Source organism: Podarcis raffonei, chromosome 2 (assembly GCF_027172205.1).
Source record: "Podarcis raffonei isolate rPodRaf1 chromosome 2, rPodRaf1.pri, whole genome shotgun sequence".
NCBI lineage: Eukaryota > Metazoa > Chordata > Lepidosauria > Squamata > Lacertidae > Podarcis > Podarcis raffonei.
In genome coordinates, this window is record NC_070603.1 from 85,937,850 (window position 1) to 85,960,303 (window position 22,454).

Sequence of the window (22,454 nt, forward strand, 5' to 3'; positions counted from 1 at the left end):
CCTACCTCTTAACACTTATCTGATTATAGAATCAAATAAGTACCAATGCCATTTATACTACACAAATGGAGGAGAAATGAGATCCATATCATACATGACACTGCTGACACACAAACTTTATCCATGTGGTGGTGGTGTGGGGGGAGAATGTATACTGACACCTGTAAAGTACATCAGAAATATTCATTTTTGTGGTAAGCACACAATCCAGGAAGGCATGCTTAATTCTTGACACATCTGCTCATAGAATAATGCTGCTTGTGCTGTACTTCACAATTATTAACGCAAACAACAGTTTGTGTTCCATTCTTCACAGATTCCTATGTAGGAAAAATGCCACGTGTAAAGAGGCCTTGAAGACAGGTGAGTGGGTGATATTGAGGAAACAGAAAGCAATTATCAAAGTTGGAATTTGGCCAGAAAGCTAGTGCTCACACTCTAATCTTGTGTTATGGGATCTGTAATAGCAATGAGTGAGATTACCCACCTCTCATTTAGCAGGACCTCTGGAAGAAGCATCTATGTAATGAAACAAGTGTCCCATCAGCAACTGCAATTTTTGGTCACCAATGAACTTTAACCTTTACATTGGACCATGCTGGCATAGGGAGAAAAAACCCTGCATAAGAATGATCTATTTAAAATGCCATTGTCCATTTAAACCCAGGGCACAAAAGAAACTACGGACACACACCAGCAGTTCCCAGGCAGAGTGCGGCTCAGCACTAAGCCTCTTAGGTGTTGTCTTTACAAGACACTTAATTTCATTAATGCTTGGCTAAAGATGAGATTAAAAGATGTAAATTTGTGGTCAGTCTGTGCACAGAAACCAGATGCTTTCAGTAAAAGCTCAAGGCAAGGAGTGTCGCTGAAGGCACCTATTGGATAGTGCTCATGAGAAGTAATACGCTTTTCCTTCTGCTCAGAGCACATGCTCATGTATACATTCAGATAACCTTTTATAAAGAGCAAGTTCAACATTTCCCTTTGGGAATGACATTGATTAGACCAGTGGCTATGTAGAATGTGATCTAGGCTGGACCTACACAGATCTGTAAAAACGCTATTAAAGACTATTTAAAAAAACCATGATATATAGCTCTCAATGCAATTTCCCATTGCTAATGGATCACTGCTCTGTGGCGGCCTCTGGTGTCACATTTTTATAATGCATTTTTAACATTATAACCAACCAGTGTAGATTCACACCTACTCGATTTCAATGTTCCTTTAATGTATCCGGAACCAAGCAGAGAAAGTGGCTGCAATTAGCAAACAATGGCTTATCAGCACCGTCTCCAAATTCGTATTGTAGATTTCCTGTTCCTGTATTTTTGAGGTATGAACCACATGACATTTCCATTGCCTGGGTGACATTTCAAAAAAATTTCTGGAGCTAAAGCCTGCTTTTTCCTAACCAGTAGTAACATAGAAAGGTTTTCTAAAATGATTACATGCCACTGTGCCATGCAACATGCGTTTGCCATATCATAGTTTGGGGACTATCCCATTTCCCTCTGTCTCTTAGCTCCTCTTCTGCGCTGCTCCCCAAATCTCACCTACCAAACCTCACCCCTCCTAGCCTCATTTCTTTTTCATTGTTGCTGCTGTTCCTTTCTGGGTGAACATTTCTCTCCTTTCCTCTCCTTTCTGGGTGGATTTACCTGGGAGGAAACCCCCTTACACTCAGTGGGGCTTACTTATGAGGAAGAGGCGACCCGGAGTCAGGGGTACAGGCAGGAAGCAACACATTTACCTGAGAAGTCCCTTTGCACCCAATTGCGTTTACTGCTGAGTAGAAGTGCCTGAAACTGAGTTTGTTAGTTTAGTTAGTCATTAAGCAACACAGGCTGGATTTTCCTCTATTCACTGAGTGGGGGCTGTTGTGAGACACTCTTCCTTTCAAAACACACAATGTGCTATTCCTCTGTCTATGTATGCGCTAAGAGCCATGGAGGGCTACAACGAACAAAATTTTTCAATAGCATTCTGGAAGAGCCCTTTGAAACTCAAGCCTCTCCCACCAATTCTAGTTCATGACTAGTGGCACTGCAGGGGTGGTTTTGCTGGGAGAAGTGTTGCTCTGTGCCCTCATATCCTTAGGTCATGTGGGGGGTGAGGAACAACAATCATTTTTTGTATAGTACTTCCTAAAAGAACTGTCATGCGGTGTGTTGGAAAAACACCAGTTTATTGCTACAACACTGGCATATAGGCGGTGTTTAAAAACCTGTCTTGCTCTGCTTATGGAAGTCATTGTTACAAATTTCTGATTTAGAACCACTTATCATAATTCATTGCAAGATAATAAGCAGCAGGGTTTCTAATTAATTTTTAAACAGAAATCAGCACTCAACCTGTTGAATAATTCAATATGTTGTACAAACTAAGTAAATTAAATGCCATAAAGACATTGAGTTGGTTTAGGGGCCCTGTTTCCAGTCCTCCAAATCATGGTGTAGACTGTACAGTAGAGGATCAAGAGCAAGACCTTTGCTAACATTCTCCCCTCACACTCCTCACGGGACCAGTTTAATGAACATTTGATCCTCCCATAGTTTGTGTGAGCCCTCCAAACTTGGGCTATAAATCACAGTTTGTTTGACCGGTTGGTTTGGTTTAGGGGCTTCCTGATAAAAGAATAACTTGTGTGTGTGTGTGTGTGTGTTTAAGTGATCATATAAGGGAAAGTGTGAAATAAGCATGTTGGGACTGGATATGTGATATCGGAAGCATCCAGGTGTGTGTGGATGTATAGGCATTTGGAAGAATGCAGCCCTTAACAAATGCTTCACAGTTAGAAAATAAAAAGGGTATAGGTAGGAAATAATGCCCAAAATGGAGCACAAGCGTGCAAGTATTTATGTACAAGTGGAAATGGAAAGCATGTACCTAAGCAGTCCAAGTCTATTCAAAGCACATAAAGTTCTATTCAGTTTTCTACTTGTATTTCTAGTAATATGCATATTTTTCAGGTACTGGGTTAGCATGCATGGCAAGAACTTGTCAAAATACTATGACAGTTGCACGGAACACCAGAACAGGGGAGCTTTTTGTGGCGTTGCACATAAGAAGAATCACAATTAAACTGCCCAAAGCTCCAACACCAGCACTGTCTAAATATCGTGACAGGAAACCTTTCTATCCCATTAGTAAATATGTAATACTAAATTAAAACACAGGGGAGATAACAAACATCTTGATAAATGCTGTATTTCACAGCTCATGATTCCTCACAGTTATGCCAGAACCTCCCTGCCCTCGCCGATCTCTCTCTTACACTAAGACTCGAGTGTTACACTTTGTAATATCCTAGATTACAAAGCACATTACTATATTTTGAATAGTTTCTTCAAAAATTTAGGCCCAGTATGAAAATCTTAGCTTCCCAGCTCCGGGATGCCTCTGCAAGAGTGTTCCTTTTTCTCTTCATCTTCTGACAAAGATGGTTATTGAACTTTTATTTCTTTCATCCAAAGCTACCCAATGATTTATATGCCAAAGGTGCTTAGTCCAGACACAATTAGCAGCAAGGAGGTTGTGATACTGCTTCTAAACACTAGCGTTGTGCCACAGATGCACAGACTTGCACTGTTTTAGCTACCAACATCTACTATTGATACAAAGAAAAGGCATGTGGAAAACACAACAGCTTATTTTCTTTCTATCTATCATCTATCTATCTATCTATCATCTATCTATCTATCATCTATCTATCTATATCTATCTATCTATCTATCTATCTATCTATCTATCTATCTATCTATCTATCATCTATTTATGGGACTTATATACCGCCCTTCATCATAAGATCTCAGGGGGGTTCACAAGATACCAAGGTAAAAGAACAAATAGTTAAAACAAAAACAACAAAACAATAACCCTCCTCCCACAAAGACATTTAAAAGGCTGTAGAATATTAATCAGCCAAAGGCTAGAGAAGCATTTGGCAAAATTATAAAAGGCAGACTCAAAAGAAACATGGATGATTGCAATGCATAAATAGCAGCTTCTTAGTAAGGGAAGAGGTTATGTTGGAGAGTCAGGGTTCTTTCCTTCTACCTCAATCAGGTTCCTAAATATATGTGGATGAGAATGACATGAGCAAGAGGGAACTGTAAGATGGCTTGCTATTGCTAATGTAGTCTTTATCCTAGCAGAAGGCTAAGTTTCTTTCTGGCAGGTGTCTATAGAAATAGACAACTTGAAAGGATATAGTGTTCTAGTAACAGACTAAACTCAAACTAGGCTGGTACCCACTGAGAGAAAAATGAAAGCACAGAAGGCAGTAGGGGTGGCAATAAAGGATGACGGTCAACTTCTTCTATTGTACATAATATGCAATGCCTGAAAATCAGGTCAAGATTGCACAAGATAATCTCATGAGTTTTGCAGAAAAACCAAATACGCTCACACCCTTTTTCACCTCATATCTCACTCAGCAGGCATATCAAAAGCACACTCTTAAAATGGTGGGTTGTGGGGGTTTTTTTGGGCAAAGGATATCTTTTGAAAAATGAGGCTTCAAGGAAAGGCAATATTTCTATAAAACACTGGGAGTGGGGAGAGGAGGAATAAGATTTTAGCAAGTATTTCTGCCAAGTCCTAATGCAGCAGTAGCTTCCATGCATTAGTTCTATCACTATGGTGTTATACTCATACATAATATTGGTTGCAGACCTGCAGAATGTGCAGTGCTTATTTAACAAGAAACTCCTGTTCAGAAGCTGTCCCATAGGTCCCCCTGAGCTATCCAGCTTGCATGGCAATGATCAGGAACCTCATCAGCTCTACTCTTCCCACAACCTTCTAATCCCAAAGAGGCATCTGTTCCGTCATCCCAAACTTACCCAACTCAACCTACATGTTTCCCCACCGTGGAGGATTACTGTAGAATGGCCACATTTCACTCTTCATTTACATAGTGTCATTGCCAAATCGTTGTCCATCTGTGTCTTCCACATGCTACTTCTATCTCTCTCTTTTTTTTAACCACAGAAAACCTTCTGGTAAAGAATGGAACAGGAGCACAATATCCACAGCTGATTGCTAATCTTCAGTCTTTTCCAAGAGGCATAGTTTTTACACATGCAGTAATGCCTTTGGCAGCAAACCTACTGATACTTGGGTGCTCCTTCTCTATTTCCTTTCCTGTTAGCACCATTTTATCAATATTGTAAAATTTGTGATTTTTTATTATTTATTAGCACTAACTAGAGGGACGCGGGTGGCGCTGTGGTAAAAGCCTCAGCGCCTAGGGCTTGCCGATCGAAAGGTCAGCGGTTCGAATCCCCGCGGTGGGGTGCGCTCCCGCTGCTCGGTCCCAGCGCCTGCCAACCTAGCAGTTCGAAAGCACCCCCGGGTGCAAGTAGATAAATAGGGACCGCTTACCGGCGGGAAGGTAAACGGCGTTCCGTGTGCTGCGCTGGCTCGCCAGATGCAGCTTGTCACGCTGGCCACGTGACCCGGAAGTGTCTGTGGACAGCGCTGGCCCCCGGCCTCTTGAGTGAGATGGGCGCACAACCCCAGAGTCTGTCAAGACTGGCCCGTACGGGCAGGGGTACCTTTACCTTTACCTATTAGCACTAACTATTAATGCACTAATTGTAAAAGTGATTTTGGAAACACTTTGCTGCCACCATTTCAGCCATTTCTGAGCTTCAGATCTGTATTATAGCTTGATACTTACACCCACACCTCTATACCTCCCAAAGTGTGGAAAATCAATGGAAATTCTCCTTGAAGCTAACAGTGGAAGAGCAATTATTAGAAAGTCCTGGAATATGCCTGCCTGGAAGCACCCATGAGAGGATTCCATCTCATGGGACTCTTAAGCTTTGCACACACAACTCAATGGAAACAGATATGAAGTTAAAATGAATCCCATCTTTCTTCAGCCCAAATCACATCAATTTGAGAGAACAGAGGTCTTCCCAACAACATACAAAGGGGGGGGGGGGGAGGATAAAACAGACTACCTGATGACTGTCCCACATACAAGCTGGAATCATTTATGTCTCCGCCATCATCCCAAATATACTGGGACTGAAGGATCTTGGAATCGTCATTCTCCTCACTGGAAAAGCCCGAACCAGGTGAGGCTAGCAGGGCATTGGGGACAAGGTCTGGTTCTGACACCTCCAAGTTTGGCTGTTTGCTGGTATCTAGAGACTCTAAGTGAGACATGGCTGAGAAATCCACGAAGGAGGTTGAAGTCAGTCCTTCAGTACCAGGATCTTCTGAAACTGCACAGTAGATGCACAAAGAACCTACAAACAAGAATGAGAGTAATAACAGTTTTAGTAATCATACAGAACCTCAAAGGGGGAAAAAAAGTTATGGAGCTCTCCCTCTTCAAAAAAGGGCACCCAAAATGATCAAAGGTTCGGAGCAATGTTACAACATTTCAGGGAAAGACGAGTAAGGAGGGGAGGTGATTGAGGTGTATAAAATTATGCATTTGGGGGAAAGGTAGATAATATTAAAACCTCTCTCATAATATTAGAACCAACAACCAGCCAATGAAGCAGAATTTTAGAAGCCTCAGGACGGACTAAATGAAGCATTTCTTCACAAAGCACATAGTTGAACTATGGAATTAATTCCCATAAGAGTTAGTGATGGATATCAACTTGGATCATGGGCATAGCCAGGATTGTTTGTTTTTTTTGTGTGTGTGGGGGGGGGTAGGCCATTTGTTGGGGGGGGCAGAACCTCAGTTAGCTATGTATTTTTATTTATTGGGGAGGCAGCTGCCCTCCCCGATGGCTATGTCCATGACTTGGATGACTTTAAAAGAGGATTATACAATTCATGGAGGTGGGGGTTATCAATGGCCACCAGCCACGGTGGTTATGTTCTACCTCCAATGCCTGAAGCAGAATTATAATCTGGCAGAATACCAGTTGCTGGGGAGAGTGCTGTTGCATTCCAATGTCCTGTAACCATGTAGTTAGTCACTGTCGGAACAGAATGCTGGACACATGGGCCTTTCGTCTGATCATGTGGGGTTGTCCATACATTCTCTTAAGAACAGTCATAGGCTTCTCTGCCTTTACAGCAACATTTTTACTCACTTTGGTATAAATACATTATCCACAGCAATCACACAAAAGTGATGAATATACTCTCTGGGGGAAGAACGTCATTTTCAGGTATGGAAACCACAATGCATCCACTGCAGGGAAAATTAGATACTGCTGCAACTGAAGCAACCTGAAGGAACCCTTTTAAACTCTGCACAAACCAGTGAGTAACTATGCATGTATCTGCATTGAAAAGTGACTGCCTAGAAAGCCCTTAAGCCTTTTTGAGAGAAAAGCTGAAATACTGCAGATGAATGCATGAACAATCATCAGACGTCTCAGTGACAGAACCTAGTAGCTTCCCATTCTCATCTGCAAAGATAGGGGTGGGGTGGGGAATAGTCTGTTTTGCGTATTCATTTCATAGCCATAGTGACCTCAGAAACAGATATATTTAATTCACTAAGGAAAAAAGGTACACCCTTGCAAATCCAGATAAATTCCCCCGCCTCAAATTCCTCCGGAGTCTGGGTCCTGGAGTCTAGCAGTGACTGAGACACCAATTCTGAGGCTACAGTACTATCAAGCTAAGGAGTCAAATTGGGTTCCTGGCTCTGAGCACTATGTTGATGATTGAGGGACCACTGAACCTCAGGTTGACAGGCAGGAGTCCACTAATCCAACTCTCACAGCACCAGAGCCCACAGAACTGGAACTAGGACCCTCATGAGCACTTTCACCTAGGTTTGAGGAACAAGTGCCCCCCATACTATACCTTGCCAGTTGAGTGCTGCCAGGAGCACAGCAGACAGAAAGTTATGATACACAGAACTGCCTACCTTTTGACCAAAAGGCTGGCCCTAGTCTTCCACAAGGGGACAAAGCCTAGGAGAGGTGCACTGGAGGCAGAGCCACAAAAGAGCTCAGTTCAATGCAACCCATGTTGTAGGAAGTTGCTCACTAAGAGCTGTCCTTGGTGCTGTAACAACCGACTAGCCTTGCCCTATGCGATGGCCCCTCAATGAGAACAGGGCAGATTCTACATTGACCACAATTCTTTATCCTCCTTTACTGCATCTTCCTGTGAGATCTTTGGTTGGTCACTATGCTAATAGGAATTCTAAAATTCAGTTTAAGTTTTCCAAGTCACCCTGAGCAATTAAACCCTCAGTAACTGCCCACTCACTGTTCATTACAACTTCAAAATATTCTAAAGAGAGATCCTTCATTATGAACGAGGGACTGTGTTTTCACTGCACTGCAAAAGAATTTGTCCCTTTGATAAGAAGGCTTTCCCTCATTTTGACATAACAAGTTTCTAGAGATGCATGTGCTTATCTCTGCAGGCCGAGACAGAATTAACTCTGTAAAATAAACTCTGTAGAACTAAGAATTGCACCCTGACCCATGACATTTAAATAGCTATACTGTCTTGATTTCTCACAATCCTTTGTTTTGTTTGTTTTTGATGTGTCTACATTTAAGAGTTTATGTTAATTGAGTGGTCGGGAACCTATAGGCTGTGGGCCTAATGACACCCGACAAGCCTCAGACGCTGGCCCATGAGCCCATTTTGGGCAAACTGCTACCACTTTTCCTGAGCCTGACATCATGCCAGGAATGGAAACTTCAAGCCGCAGCTTTAAACTTCAAGCCACAGCTAAAAGGAAAAATAACCTGGAGCGCTCCCAATTTTTCATTTGTGTCAAAGTCAGCACTTTTTGAAATGGGCATCTTTTTCTGTCACACTGCACAGCGAATTGAGAGCATACTTAACTGGCCAGATCCTATTCCCTGTTTTAAAACTATATCAAACAGCAAAGCTTTGCTATTGCTCAATACACATTACTCATTAAAATAGGGAGAAAAAGTAGTGCTGTAGGAGACCATATCTGTCTAGATGTACAGAGTGTACAGAGGGGTGGGTTGGCAACAGCTACCCAAGCTAGATTAGCATGTAAGCAAATGGGCAAGTATTAAGAGGAGGTGGTGCTGGTACCCAGAGCAGTCTTTGGATTGGGACTCCATAAACATGAAAACAGAAGGGAGAATTTACACACTATTCATTCTAGAAACTTGAAATCAAAGGGAGTGCCTTTTTTGAGCCTTAGATAATGCTTGGTCTGCAAGAGCTTTTCCACAACTGATTCATCCTTATTTTTGGAGACTTTTTATTTATTTATTTTTTTTAAATATTTTTATTAAACAGTTTTTATAGTCACAGAAACAAAACATAACAACGACAAATACATAAACAAACAATAACAAAAACAAAACAAAAAAAGAAAAAACAAGTATCATTTCATATCCTAATTTCTTAAACCTTTCTTCCTCGACTTCCTCATGCCTCCCTTTTCTGTATTCCAAATTCTAATCAATTACTCAGCAAATCTTCCCTTATTTTACTTTAAATTTAAGCTAATCTTCCTTATTCTCCTTGTCTTAACCATTGCTAATAGTAACCATTTACTTTCCAGTCCAACATCATTCTAACTTTCATTAATTTTGTAGTATTTCTTTAAATAGTCCTTAAACTTTTTCCATTCTTCTTCCGCTGCTTCTCTTCCCTGGTTTCGGATTCTGCTCGTCATTTCTGCCAAGCCCATGTAGTCAATCACCTTCATCTGCCATTCTTCCAGTGTGGGTAGATCTTGTGTCTTCCAGTACTTCGCAATAAGTATTCTAGCTGCTGTTGTAGCATACATAAAAAAAGTTATATCCGTCTTTAACACCCCTTGGCCGACAATGCCCAAGAGAAAGGCCTCTGGTTTCTTAGTGAAGGTATATTTAAATACCTTTTTAAGTTCATTATAGATCATTTCCCAGAATGCCTTGATCTTCGGGCACGTCCACCAAAGGTGAAAAAATGTACCTTCCTTTTCTTTACATTTCCAACATTTATTATCAGGCAAATGGTAAATCTTTGCAAGCTTGACTGGGGTTATGTACCACCTATAAATCATTTTCATAATATTTTCTCTTAAGGCATTACATGCCGTGAATTTCATCCCGGTGGTCCACAACTTTTCCCAGTCAGCAAACAAAATATTATGACCAATGTCCTGAGCCCATTTAATCATAGTTGATTTAACCGTTTCATCTTGTGTATTCCATTTCAGCAGCAAATTGTACATTTTTGACAGATTCTTAGTACTGGATTCTAACAATTCAGTCTCCAATTTTGATTTTTCCACCTGGAAGCCAATTTTACAGTCCAATTTAAACACTTCATTTATTTGGTGATAGTGCAACCAATCTCTCTATTTTTGGAGACTTTTTATTGCCCTATGTGCTTTCTCATTTTAGATCAATAAAACAAAATTAGCTAAAGGAGATCAACTAAGACAAAGGCAAATACCAGAGATAGCAAAAGTATGACAGGAGCAAGCAGCATTGAAAAGAAGTGCACTGCAGCATAAAGCAGCCAACCAAGACTTCTCTGGCCATCCCAAGGGATGGACAACTCTCACCAAGTGTTATTTGCACATAGCTGAGTCAGTCAGTCACTAAAGCCAAAACATCCCAAAATATGCTCCATTATAGAGCATGCAGCATGCCTTTGCAGGTCAGATTATATCTTGCTTGAACACTCTCCTAGCTCAGTCTACAAGGAGAGAGACAGAACAGAATTGTGTCTAGGATTTTTATGCCTTCACACAGCAGCTGTCACTGAGCTATTATTAGCACTACAGCAGCATCTTGAGACCCCCAAAAAGAGAGGGGTGTGTGTGTGTGTGTGTGTGTGTGTGTGTGTAATTGTTGTGCTTGGACTATAAACATATGCAAGTGAGACAACAAACACACACTAGTTGCACTCAGAATAGACTAATCCTGTTTATCTGCTGTGGCGACAGATATGCAAGCTGCCATGACTGGCATGAGCCTTTGATTTTCAAATTGAGTAAAACCACCAGCCACTCCCAATTCATCCATGATCTCCAATGGGCCTGACAGGCAGCAGAATGCCATCAAACCCACCTCCCTATCCAAGCCATGTAACTGCTTGCCTATGCTGCACTGTTGGTGGTGCTAGAATCTTGTGCTGGCCTTGAAGGCCCTAGTACTAGGACCCTGTTGCCCAGTTGTATTAATTCCCTTGTGTGCACAAGTTCATAAGATGGGATAGGTACAGAGGCACAAAGAAATGAAAGTGTATGACTGGCAACCTTATTTGCTATGCAGCCAAAGATGTATTTGCTACAACGTGTACATGTGACAAAGCTGTGGCAAACCACAGTGCCCTGGTGCATGTACCTGTAAGATACACATGGTTAAAAAGCACACGTACTGCATACGCATGTAACAGTTTTATTAGTACATAAGCCCTCTTAGATCTGCTATGCATATATCTGTTAAAAAAATGAAAGTGTGGGTTGCAAAGACCATGTCAAAAATGCCTAACAGGGTAATGTCTTAGACCCAAGATTCACCTTCTCTTTCCTTCTTGAGGAACTCCCATCAGTGTTACAAATAAACCCAACACAGATTCCTAGGGGCGGGGGAAGTGGCAAGGTTGCTTCATACCTCTTTATTAGGTAAATAATGTTCTGTTCCTTGAATGCTGAACTAGAGAGACACCAATTGGCCATATTGCATAATATAATGTATTCTATATTTAAACCAGTGGTTCTTTGGCTTTTACTGTAACAGCAGTCAAGTTATTACCAGATCACACAGAGCTACATTTACAATGCAACCCTAAGCATGTTTACTCTGAGAAATAAATTCTATGGAGTTCAACAGAAATGCAATAGTAAGTGCGTTTCAGATTGAAGCCTCAGCCAAGAAAGGTGAGGAGTGGTTTACTAACCTGGTTGAAACTCGAGGAGCATGAACTCTTACACATTGGGCAAGCCTTATACAGTTTCATGTGCTAACCATCAGTATACTGGATACAAAAGTATATCTCCCTCAGTGAGAGAAGAGGGAGGGATACAAATAATTATTAACGTGAATCTTAATTTCCATTCATCCAATTCTTTGGCACCAATTCAAACTTTATGGGTTGGATGCAATGTTATTTCTACTCAGAGCAGACCCACTAAAGTAACGGGCATTACTTCCCCAGCAGCCTAAGGCTCCTTCATCTTGTCTCTCTTTGCTCCACCTTCTTCGTTTCTCTGACTGTTCTGGGAGACCAGGGAGAAGGGGAGGGAGACTCCCTGGATTCTTCTGCATAATCTCTGTCTCCTGCCCACCCCCTTCCTGCCTCTGATTCTAGAATGCTATCTGCCCCAGGCTCTTCCTGCTCACCAAACCCTGTTGCTTCTTCAGCTTGACACCTCCTTCTTCCAGTCTGCTCTCTCTTCTCCCTCTGCCCACTCATCGTCATCTCATCACCAATCCCCTTCTTCTTCCCTGGGGGTTCCCCAGCTGGAGCTTCCCATTACTACTCTGCATCCAGCCAGTCCATGACAGTTGAGTTGGGCGATATGATTCCACTAATGAAGGGTCTTTATAATCGTAAGGTTGGCAGTCTGCATGTCGGGGTGAACTCCCATTGCTCTGTCCTAGCTCCTGCCAACCTAGCAGTTTGAAAGCATGCCAGTGGGAGTAGATAAATAGGTACCGCTGTCGCAGGCAGGTAAACGGTGTTTCTGTGCACTCTGGTTTCTGTCACGGTGTCCCGTTGAACTAGAAGCGGTTTAGTCATGTCATGCTGGCCACATGACCCAGAAAGCTGTCTGTGGACAAACACTGGCTCCCTTGGCCTGAAAGCGGAGGTGAGTGCCACATCACGTAGACAAATTTGACTCGACTTAACTATCCAGGGGTCCTTTACCTTGTAAGGTTTGGGAATTAATACAATTCTTGATAATTTCCAGGTTGGTGGCAATAAACCTCCAGCTAAGGTATCATTGTACAGTTTAGACATATATATGGGACCATTAAATCTTTAAATGTTTTCTAAAATACTGTTGAAGAACCCACCTTTAGATTTTTAAGTACAGTGGTACCTCGGGTTAAGAACTTAATTCGTTCTGGAGGTCCGTTCTTAACCTGAAACTGTTCTTAACCTGAAGCACCACTTTAGCTAATGGGGCCTCCCGCTGCCACCACGCCGCGGCCACGCAATTTCTGTTCTCATCCTGAAGCAAAGTTCTTAACCCAAGGTACTATTTCTGGGTTAGTGGAGTCTGTAACCTGAAGTGTCTGTAACCTGAAGAGTCTTTAACCCGAGGTACCATTGTACCTCTTTTTCCACTTCTGTAATTGCCAGTGGGGACTACTTCCGAGTAAGCATATACAGGATTGTGCTGGAAACGTCTCTCATGTCTACTGCCTTCCCCACGCATTCTCTATAAAAGTCCTAAAGCTTAAAAATGCGGTCACCTGTGATGAGCCCGGCCTTCAGGGGAGCTAATCCCATTAGTGCAAGAGGTTGTTCCCAGCAGTTTGTTTACCCTCATTTAACACTGAACTGTTTACCCAGTTTAAACCCTTTAAGATTCATGATCCGGTTTACCAGGCTGGGCTACTATCCTCAACCAAAGAAAAGAAATGCTAGCCAAAGCACAAGAATTAGCAGTTGTGAAAGTATCAGCAGTGGGCTCAATCTGACGTTTACTTCCCTCTCTGAGTATAAACTTAACCCTGGGAATTTCAAGACCTCAGCTAAGCTGAGCTGCAGAAAATTTGCTTTTGCAAAACTTGGTGGATCTGAGAGCCAAGATTCTTGGATTTGCTTTGCGCTACTGTAACTCTAATTTGCACAGCAAATTTCCACCGATGCAAAACAAACTCAGCCCTGCCTTCTGGTGTTTTATTGCTCAAATTGGTCCTGCAAGAAGTACATAGCTCTAACAAAACAGCACTAGCTATATGCAAGTATCAATGTGTGCAAGTATCAATAATCAATCAAGATTATGCTTTACAATCTTCATTACCTGCCTTCAAAGATTCTTCCCAGTTAAAGAACTAACAGATTGTGAGATGTCTAATGCTCACTGAGCAATGGTAATGGCAAAGCAGGGATCTGAACTCTGGTTCAGCTTTATCATTGTCAACTAGGAGCCACACCAATTCTACAAAACCTCTGGTATACTACTAATACCATTGCCCTGAGCAATATCCACATTTGTTTTGCCTACAACAAACCAAGTCCTTACAAAACACAAGTATAGGCCTGTATATGCGTACCTCAGCCTAGAGTGCGTCTCAGTCCTGCCAAGGACATATAAGACATGAGGCTTTATGAGAGGCGCCAGTGCAATTATACAGAGATATTTGTCTCTTTGGACTTGTTTAGGGAAGTTTTAAAGACAGATAGAAAACTGAGTGAAGACTCAGTATACCTTTTATTCTCCAAGAGAGATGGGAACAAGACAAAGATCTCCTGAATGTACCTACAATTATGATTGGGTCTACACATCATTTGCACTTACACAGCATATTTTAAAACAGGTTTGTTCCATTCTCAGAAATTAAAACCCAAGGAAATTCCTGGGTGCCAACACGAAAAGATCCAAGGTAACCAGACACTGAGGATTTTCTAGGCCCTGGCCAGATCCTTTTTCGGATTCCACAAGAAGGAAAGACTCCTGACTAATCCTTCTGCATTGAGCCTGGCCTCCTGACTTCAGGCGTCCAAGGAGTTTGCTCTAGTTTTCCCTTTCTTTAGACTCCTTGGTGCCTTTGTACAGGAGTAAAACACTCAGCCTAAGCATGCACAACAGCCATTCCCAATCTGACAGCAAATCCTGGCACCCCTGACATCAACTGGGCTAATTGGAGTTGCAGTCAAAAATATCTAGAGAGCACCAGGTTGGAGAAGGCTGCTTGCTATGCAGTCTCCAGTTTACTAGCAAGGAAAGCTTCTTAACAGCTGCCACCAACAAGTTGTTACAGCCATCGAGGCACCTGAAAATAAACACAAGCCTCAGGGAAATAACTGCATTAAGGCCCAAGACTTCTCTGTTCCAATCTGTGTTCTGAGCTTCCTCTGCTAATCTGGGCAGAATGTCCTTTTCTAAGAAAGCATTCAGCAGAGCAATCTAGACAGTCTCTTGCATAAAACACATTCAAGCTATCTAATAGATAAAACAATTTCATTGCATCAAGTATTTAATACAGAGAAACGGCACAAAATTAGAACATGCTCTTTCTTCACTGCTTTGTTTGTGTGTAGTTTATAAAATCCTTGATCCTTTGTTCAGCATACCAAACAATCCAAAATGGCACCAGTTGTGTGGTTTCTAGGCTAGCCCCAACACAGAGCGCCTCAAGCCTAGCCATATGCCCTTATGCAAGCATCAGTTACACTGCAGTACAGCGGACAAGATAATTTTCTGCCCTCTTTCTGAAGCCTAAAATGTGCCACCTTGCCAAGCAGATCAGACCTGACTGCCTCCACAGCCCTGGGCCAAGCAGAACTGGGCAAGTCATGATAATCATCATGCGCTGGAATCGCACTATCACACCTCTGCCAGATGACAAAGTACATTAACATCAAATTTGCTTATATTCTCAGACCAGACAAAAATGGAATATGAAATTCACTTCCTCGGAAGGCCTAGTGAGTGAATTACAGGAATGACAAGCTATTCACTGAGTGGCAGACCAGGGGGGCTGGCCTGGCCCACTTTACCTTTCAGGCCAGTTTAGACTAGGGTTGCTGTACGTCCGGAATTTCCCAGACATAGCCAGCAATCGGCCATCAGAAGCAGTGTCCCGGCGGAAATCGCTTAAATGTCTGGGGAAATCCGGACGTATGGCAACCCCTGTCGGCAGTGTTGTTTTGTCAATTTTCCTTAAAAATAGCTCAAAAACTTCATTATTTTTTTAAGGTTTTGAAAAAAATGCTCAACAACTTTGGCCCAAAGACCCCCACAAAAATTCAACAACTTTTCTGTCTGGATTTCAACATTTTGAAATATGGCAATCCTAGTTTAGACATGGCCAGCATAGGCGAAGCTTATCGCAAGGCATGAAAAGGCGGTGAATGTGTGACTCAAATTGCCTTCCAACTATTTAAAAGTCATATCACGGCACAGTTAGGGGGAGGAGGAGAAGACAGGAATGAGAGGAGCTTTATCACAGTTTTAGCGATTGTGGGAATCACTCACAGAATTCAGCTGGCAAAGTGGGTGCAGCCGAGGTCAGTTCTTCTGTAAAAATAAGCTACCAGGGAATAAAAAGGAAATCAAAATTCTGCGAACAGCAGCAAGAAGACTACAGCGGTAGGATTGTAGCATACATTTTACACAGGATGGCCGTCAAAGAAAGGGAGACTTGTTCCTCAGATGAACAGCTGTGGCATGGTGGGGGGGAGCCCATTCCCAAAGGACAGCAGATGCAGGTTATCCCCAAAGCAGCGACACAGTTAACAGAGCAAAGGACAAAACTCCAAGGAAACACTAGGCCAGTTGTAAAGCCAAAAGGAAACCTATCAGGAGGAACCACCTGTCGGGCAGGGGGACTGAATGAGTCAGGAGGCTTAGTGTTGGAGCCATGTCAGGGGCCTGGTCTAGGCCGAGGAGGCAAAGTGAGACTAAGCTCAAGAATCCAGAAAAGGCATGGAAGAAAGTCCAGGGCATTGGGGCGGGGGGGAGGGGACGACAAGTTGATTAAAAGCCTGTAGAAAGGATGCCAATAGGCTAGAAACTGAACATCATTTAGGGATATGTATGGGCAAAGGGCCTAGAAGTGTTATATAGTGTACAGGCCTACGCTGAAAAAGCCACGTGTTGCGCAGAACAAACACACTTGCCAGCACACAACGGCAGCTTCTTAAGGCCTAAGCACGGAGGGATGAAAACAGACCTGAGGTTGCCAATGCCTGTGTTAACTTTTCCATTTGAAATAATTAGGATTGCCCATGGCGTAACACTGAAGCAGAGCTAAAGAAGCAAACAAGCCAAGCCAAGCCAGGCAGCCAAAAGAGAGGGACTAATTGGTTTACAGCCTGCCATATGGCAACCCCAGAATGGGGAACACACTTCAGTGTAATGGAACGTGAGTGTCACTAACTAGAATGTAAGAAATGAGGTTACACAAAGCACAATGCTGAAAAGCAGGAGAGCCTTTGACAAGTGAGTTTCCCTGCGAAATTATAAAGACAGACACACGCACAGGCATCTGGCACTGTATTCCTCTCTACAACTTTAGTACTCTCACCCTGAAACCTCCTGGGCCCAGCTGTGCAAGTCCCCAACCTTTTTGAGATCGGGGGCCGCATCTGAAAATCTGTTACAAAAACCATGAAATATCTGTTTCTTGGAATGCACCCCAAAACAGGCAAAACACCTATACCCTTCCCCCGCAAAAAACAAAAACAAATTAAATGCAGACAAAAAAGATAGGCACTCTCCCAAAACAGGCAACCAAGCCCCCCCCCCAAAGCCTGCAATTAAATAAATAAAAAGAATCATAGAACTGTAGGGATGGAAGGGACCCCAGGGATCATCTAATCCAATCCAATGGGGGTGTCTGAAAGCATCATTAAATCCACAGAGGCTATGTTCTGGCAGGGAGGACCCCAGCATTATTATCATGTGGCAGTGCCATCATAATCCTCTCCTCAAATTCCTCCTCTTAGCTGATTATCTTCATAGCCACCAACCAAGGCAATGGTACTCTCTGAGGCAGCATCCAGGACAAAACAAAACAAAACCCCACAGTATGGCATAATGGTTGAACCTCTTAACTAAAATACACCCCCAATACTGATTGCTTATATCCCAAAATTAGCTTCTCCCCCTAGCTTGCTGAATTCCCTGACACATGGGGCTAAATTGGATTTCTCTTGTATGGATTTTCTGTTTCCAAGTGAAATGTGTCACACAGCCATCAAAGTAATAACAAACAGGACCTGAGAAACTCAGGTTCATTTTCCCACTCAGCTAGGAAGCTCACTGGGTGACCAGGCACTCTCCCAGCCTGACCCAGGTTGCAGAACTGTTTTGAGGACGTAACGGAAATAAATAACTTATGGACCCCATCTTGACTACCTTCAAGGAAAGGTGGATGTAATAATTAACAATGCATTAATAAATAATGAAAGGAGTCCTATAGTAAGCATATACTGGAGAGAATGCCACCACACACAACACACACTACCTCCAACTATAATAATGTAAGGATGAAATGTGCTAGCAACATGTCCTGGGTATGAGAGAAGCAGCAGGCATTTAAAACAAATCTCATTTGGCCACGAGCCAGTGAACAAGAGGGGGCAAGCTCCCTCCCAAAGCTTGGAATGAGGATAAGACCTTTTCCTAGGGGAAGACGAGGGGCACTTTCACACCTATAGTCTCCAACCTACAGCCACAGATGATGACCAGGAACAGAAATGCCTATGAGGTTGGAAGCCTTGAAACCATCTGCCTTCCTACTTTTCCCAGGGTCACACCAATAGGAAGAGAAGTAAAGCTCTTTCCCCACAAAACAAACAGGCAAAAACCCGCATGCACTGAGGCGGCTAGCTGCATCACCAACAATAGCACATCCATCTGGCTGTGCTTTCCAATCAGTTGGTGCAGGGTTCTTCTGACTGCAGAGAAGCTCCTCAACACACACACACTTTTTTTGAGGGGCGTGGGGCTTCACATGTTCAACTGGATTCACAGATATCAAGGTATGTCCAGAAGGGTGTGAGCTGACTTTTGGGGCACTGCTAGTTGGTGCCATCTGCTCCCCGCTCAGTGAGCTCACTCAACACACACCATGCAGGGACTCCCATATACACTGAATGAGTCAGATTGCAAGAGCTGCCAATAATCTTAGGACTGCCTCTTACAAAGGATTCTGCTAATAGGAGTTCTGTTGGTTAAGTGACTGAGAACAGAAGTGTTTTTTACAAACTCATGGTCAGTAAGGATACTTCTGAACCACACATTCATGGTGGGAGGGGAGGAAGACACCAGTACCTGCTACATATAACAAAATGAGCAGGGAACATTTAGCTTATCTTAGGTGCAGGAAATGGGGATCCAAATATTATTTAAGCTGCATTAGAACAGGGGTGAGGAACCTCCTGAGCATCCTTCCAGAGGAAAAGGTGGGTGGAATAATGAAGGTAAATGTTACCTTTGTACAGCAGGGCCTTTTTCCAACACACACTCACACACCTCTGTCATCTTGCCATCTACGCAACCAAGAAGCATTATCAGAGCTCAAGAACACATTCCAGGCCAGCAAAAACACCCAAGGAAGGTGCAAATAAGGACTCATAGGCGATATGGCCGGAGAGGGTGTGTGGCCTGGCTTGGGGTGTTCCATTCAGCCCTCAGGTCTGAGATTCCCCACCCTTTTTAGAATAAAAAGACCGACAAAGCAGCTTTAGATAATTGTGAGGTTCAAGTGGATAACGTGGAGTCTACGATGTTTAGGAGGAAAGAAATATAACAAACAAAGGCTATATTAATGCCATTTAAAAAACAAATAGGGGAGAGAGATAGGAATGCAATGGTTTGGAAGGAATGTCATCTGGAGTTTCAGAGATGAATGAGCAACACTGGATAAAAAGTATGGTGTAGGGGGAAGAAGAAAAATTATATTTATTGATTGATTTATTAAAAAGGCTGGCGTAGAAGCACTTAAACCTCTCTGCCCTTAGCCAGGAATTCAACACATCTTTACCAACTTGGCCTACGAACCAGAGCAATGTCAGAGCAGCAAGTGTAATTAAACTGCCCCAAATACATATAATAAATAAGGAATTTCCTTCAAGAGTAAAAACATTGTCCTCTGGCAAATTCCTGTCACACAGAGATACACAGTACAAAATAAAAGTCATTCTTCTAGGTTCACAAGACAAAGAGTTAGGAAAGGCAGAAGACGCAGGCCTCATTGTCCCAGTTTGACTGCCTGAGGAACAGCAGCTTTAATGAAGGTGATGGGAAACACAAATATTGGTCTACTCAGATTTTGACACAATGACTATCTCCTACATACATTAGTGAGGAATAAATGTGGAGGCAGCAGGCGGTAACTACTACCATACTTGAGTGTTATTGAGGGGCACAATTTTTTGTGTAAATGAACTCAAACAGCTATTCCTGTTCTTTAAAGTACCTCAATATCTGCTGCTTGAGATAAAATACCTCATTCAGAACAAACTACAAGTGAAGTTTATGCCAACTGGGGAGTAGGACCTCATAGAAGGACCCCATGCTAACCTGCTTCAGTTTATATCTGGATTTCATTTGAGAGGCTCCCCAAATTTGTGCCCAAGCATTTGTCCAGCAGATGTTATTCAAAATAGGGAGCTCGGTCCAAAACGGTCATTTATTGATAATCACTTGAGACAGGGGAACAATGATCAGCTAAAAGAAGCATCTGCCACTGATGTCCCCTGATGTACAGGCTACTGGTGGAAAAAGATAGGCAGAGATCTCAAGGAACTTCTGTTACACATTGTCAGGGAGAAAATTTGAGGGCAGGATAGCAGTGAGTTAAGCTACTGTGGGGAAATAGTGAATCATTTATAGAAAATACAGTGGCTCCGCACGGATTTGGTGGAACTGGCAGGCAAAAAATACAGGAAAAATGGAACAAACTACTTATTCACGCAAATGTGTAATTGGCTTATGAAATCCATTAGCACAGGATGTTTAGATTTTTGCACCCACCCACTCCCCCAGGAGGATTAGGCAAGGTTGTGGAGGAAGGTCTGTCAATGGCTATCAGACATAATAACGAAGAATGGAACTTTCATGTCCAAAGGCAGTATAACTGATTACGAGAAGCTGGAAAGAAATGGGGTGGTTGAACCCATTGTGCTCTTATTTGTGAACGTTATGGTGGTATCTGGCCCCTGCTGCCCCAGTGCATTGCCTCCACAACAGACAGATCTTTAGCACCATCAAGCAGAACAATTCTTACAGGCAGAGGGCTGCAAAACCAATCCAGAAGTAGCGCTAAAAACAAACACATTGCCAACCCATGATCATCTTTCCTATGCTATTATCTGTGTTCTTTCATACAGAATGAGAGCAGGGGTGGTTGAGAGTTTCATTTTATTCCCAACTGAGTAGAGGAGGAACATTTTTAATGGTTAGAAAGGAGAAAATTTGACTACATGAAAAGCGAGGAGCTGCCTGTGGGCTTTATGATCCTTGCACCTTCTTCCAAGCTATTGTTTCCTGTAGTTTATCACAGCTTAACTATATATTTTTAAAATCCCTGAGTCGGCAGAAATGTTGTGCCATCGTGATTTGACACGCTTCTTCCGCAGTCAAAAAAAGCAGGTGCCTGATGAGCCGTTTGTCTTGACAAAGAAATGGTGCAGTACGAGGCAACTCCACGCTTAAGCGGCTCCTGCAATCGTGTCCGTGGTGCTTATTGGGCTGATATCCTGCTGCTCCACGTTGGCGGTGCAGGACGTAGTGCAGATTGCACGCACAATGTTGGAGGCTCACCAGGATTGCAGGTTTGCACCAAGAAAGCCACAATCTCAGTGGCTTCCGCCTGTGAACACAGAGAGAGCTCAGAGCCCAGACAGAGCCCTTTTGTCTATCTCCCCATGATTATTCCAAAGCATCTGACCCTGGTTCCTTCTCTATAGGAAATGAGTCCTGCACCCCTATATCTACAACCCCCCCCGACTTTTGCTGCCAGTCTCTCATTTATTAGTAGAACATTCTGAATGCAGGATTAGGAAGCCCAGCAGAGCAATCACTTCTAATTAGGACTGCAGAAAACATAGGCGAGAGGTCAGCATTCCTCTGGCACAGACCAAGCCGGGAAAGAGGCAGGCACCCCACAGAGATTCTAGCACACCCACATTCCCAGGAGCCCTGTATATTTTCTGGGCTAGTAGCAAAAAGCAGGAAGCAAATGTCAGTTTAATGACCCATGATGTTGTGTAGGGGACACGGGAATATTGACTAGTAAAGACTGTAAACCAGCAGTTTGTTAGAATTGATTTTGCATTTTTAAAAAATCCTGGGTTTTTTTGGAATTATAATCCCACCTCTTTGTCAACCTATGGAAAGAAACTGCTAACAGGACCCCCCCCCCCCGATTTCTCCATTGCAAGAGATAAAGGAGCACACTATTTGTTTCTAAGTAGGATGTCTATGCATGGATATCCCAAGAACCTAAAGATGAGTGAGGGCAGCAGAGATCCAGTACACTTGCAGGAAAATAGAGCGTACGTAGATACATACATACATCATTTCATTTCCATCACCACCTTTTCATAGTAAAAACCATGCTCAAAGCAGCTTACAACATGAAATAAATTACATAATTGCAAATATAGCAGAAGTAGTCATCAGTAATAAATAAAGGACATGAAAAAGTACACAACCAAATTGAACAATTTCCACATACATGAAAAGAAGCTCTAAAAATAGAGATACAAAAAATTAGTATCAGCAACAGTAACACCCCCCCAAATACCCCAACCCAAGAGTCTGTTCAGCAGCCTCAGCTTTTGCAACTGGGTGTCAGTCAGGACCTCACCAGGCCAGGCAGGGGCCTGCA

General features: G+C 42.8%; 1 protein-coding gene across 1 annotated transcript in view; it reads right to left on the minus strand.

The window, feature by feature from the left end:
• The window catches only part of PODXL2 (podocalyxin like 2), a 52,342-nt gene that overhangs the window by 20,603 nt on the left and 9,285 nt on the right, over positions 1 to 22,454 (minus strand). Inside the window, exon 2 of the mRNA XM_053377994.1 lies at positions 5,979 to 6,269. Coding sequence (XP_053233969.1) covers positions 5,979 to 6,269 — 291 coding nt within the window. The remainder of the gene's footprint in view (positions 1 to 5,978; positions 6,270 to 22,454) is intronic.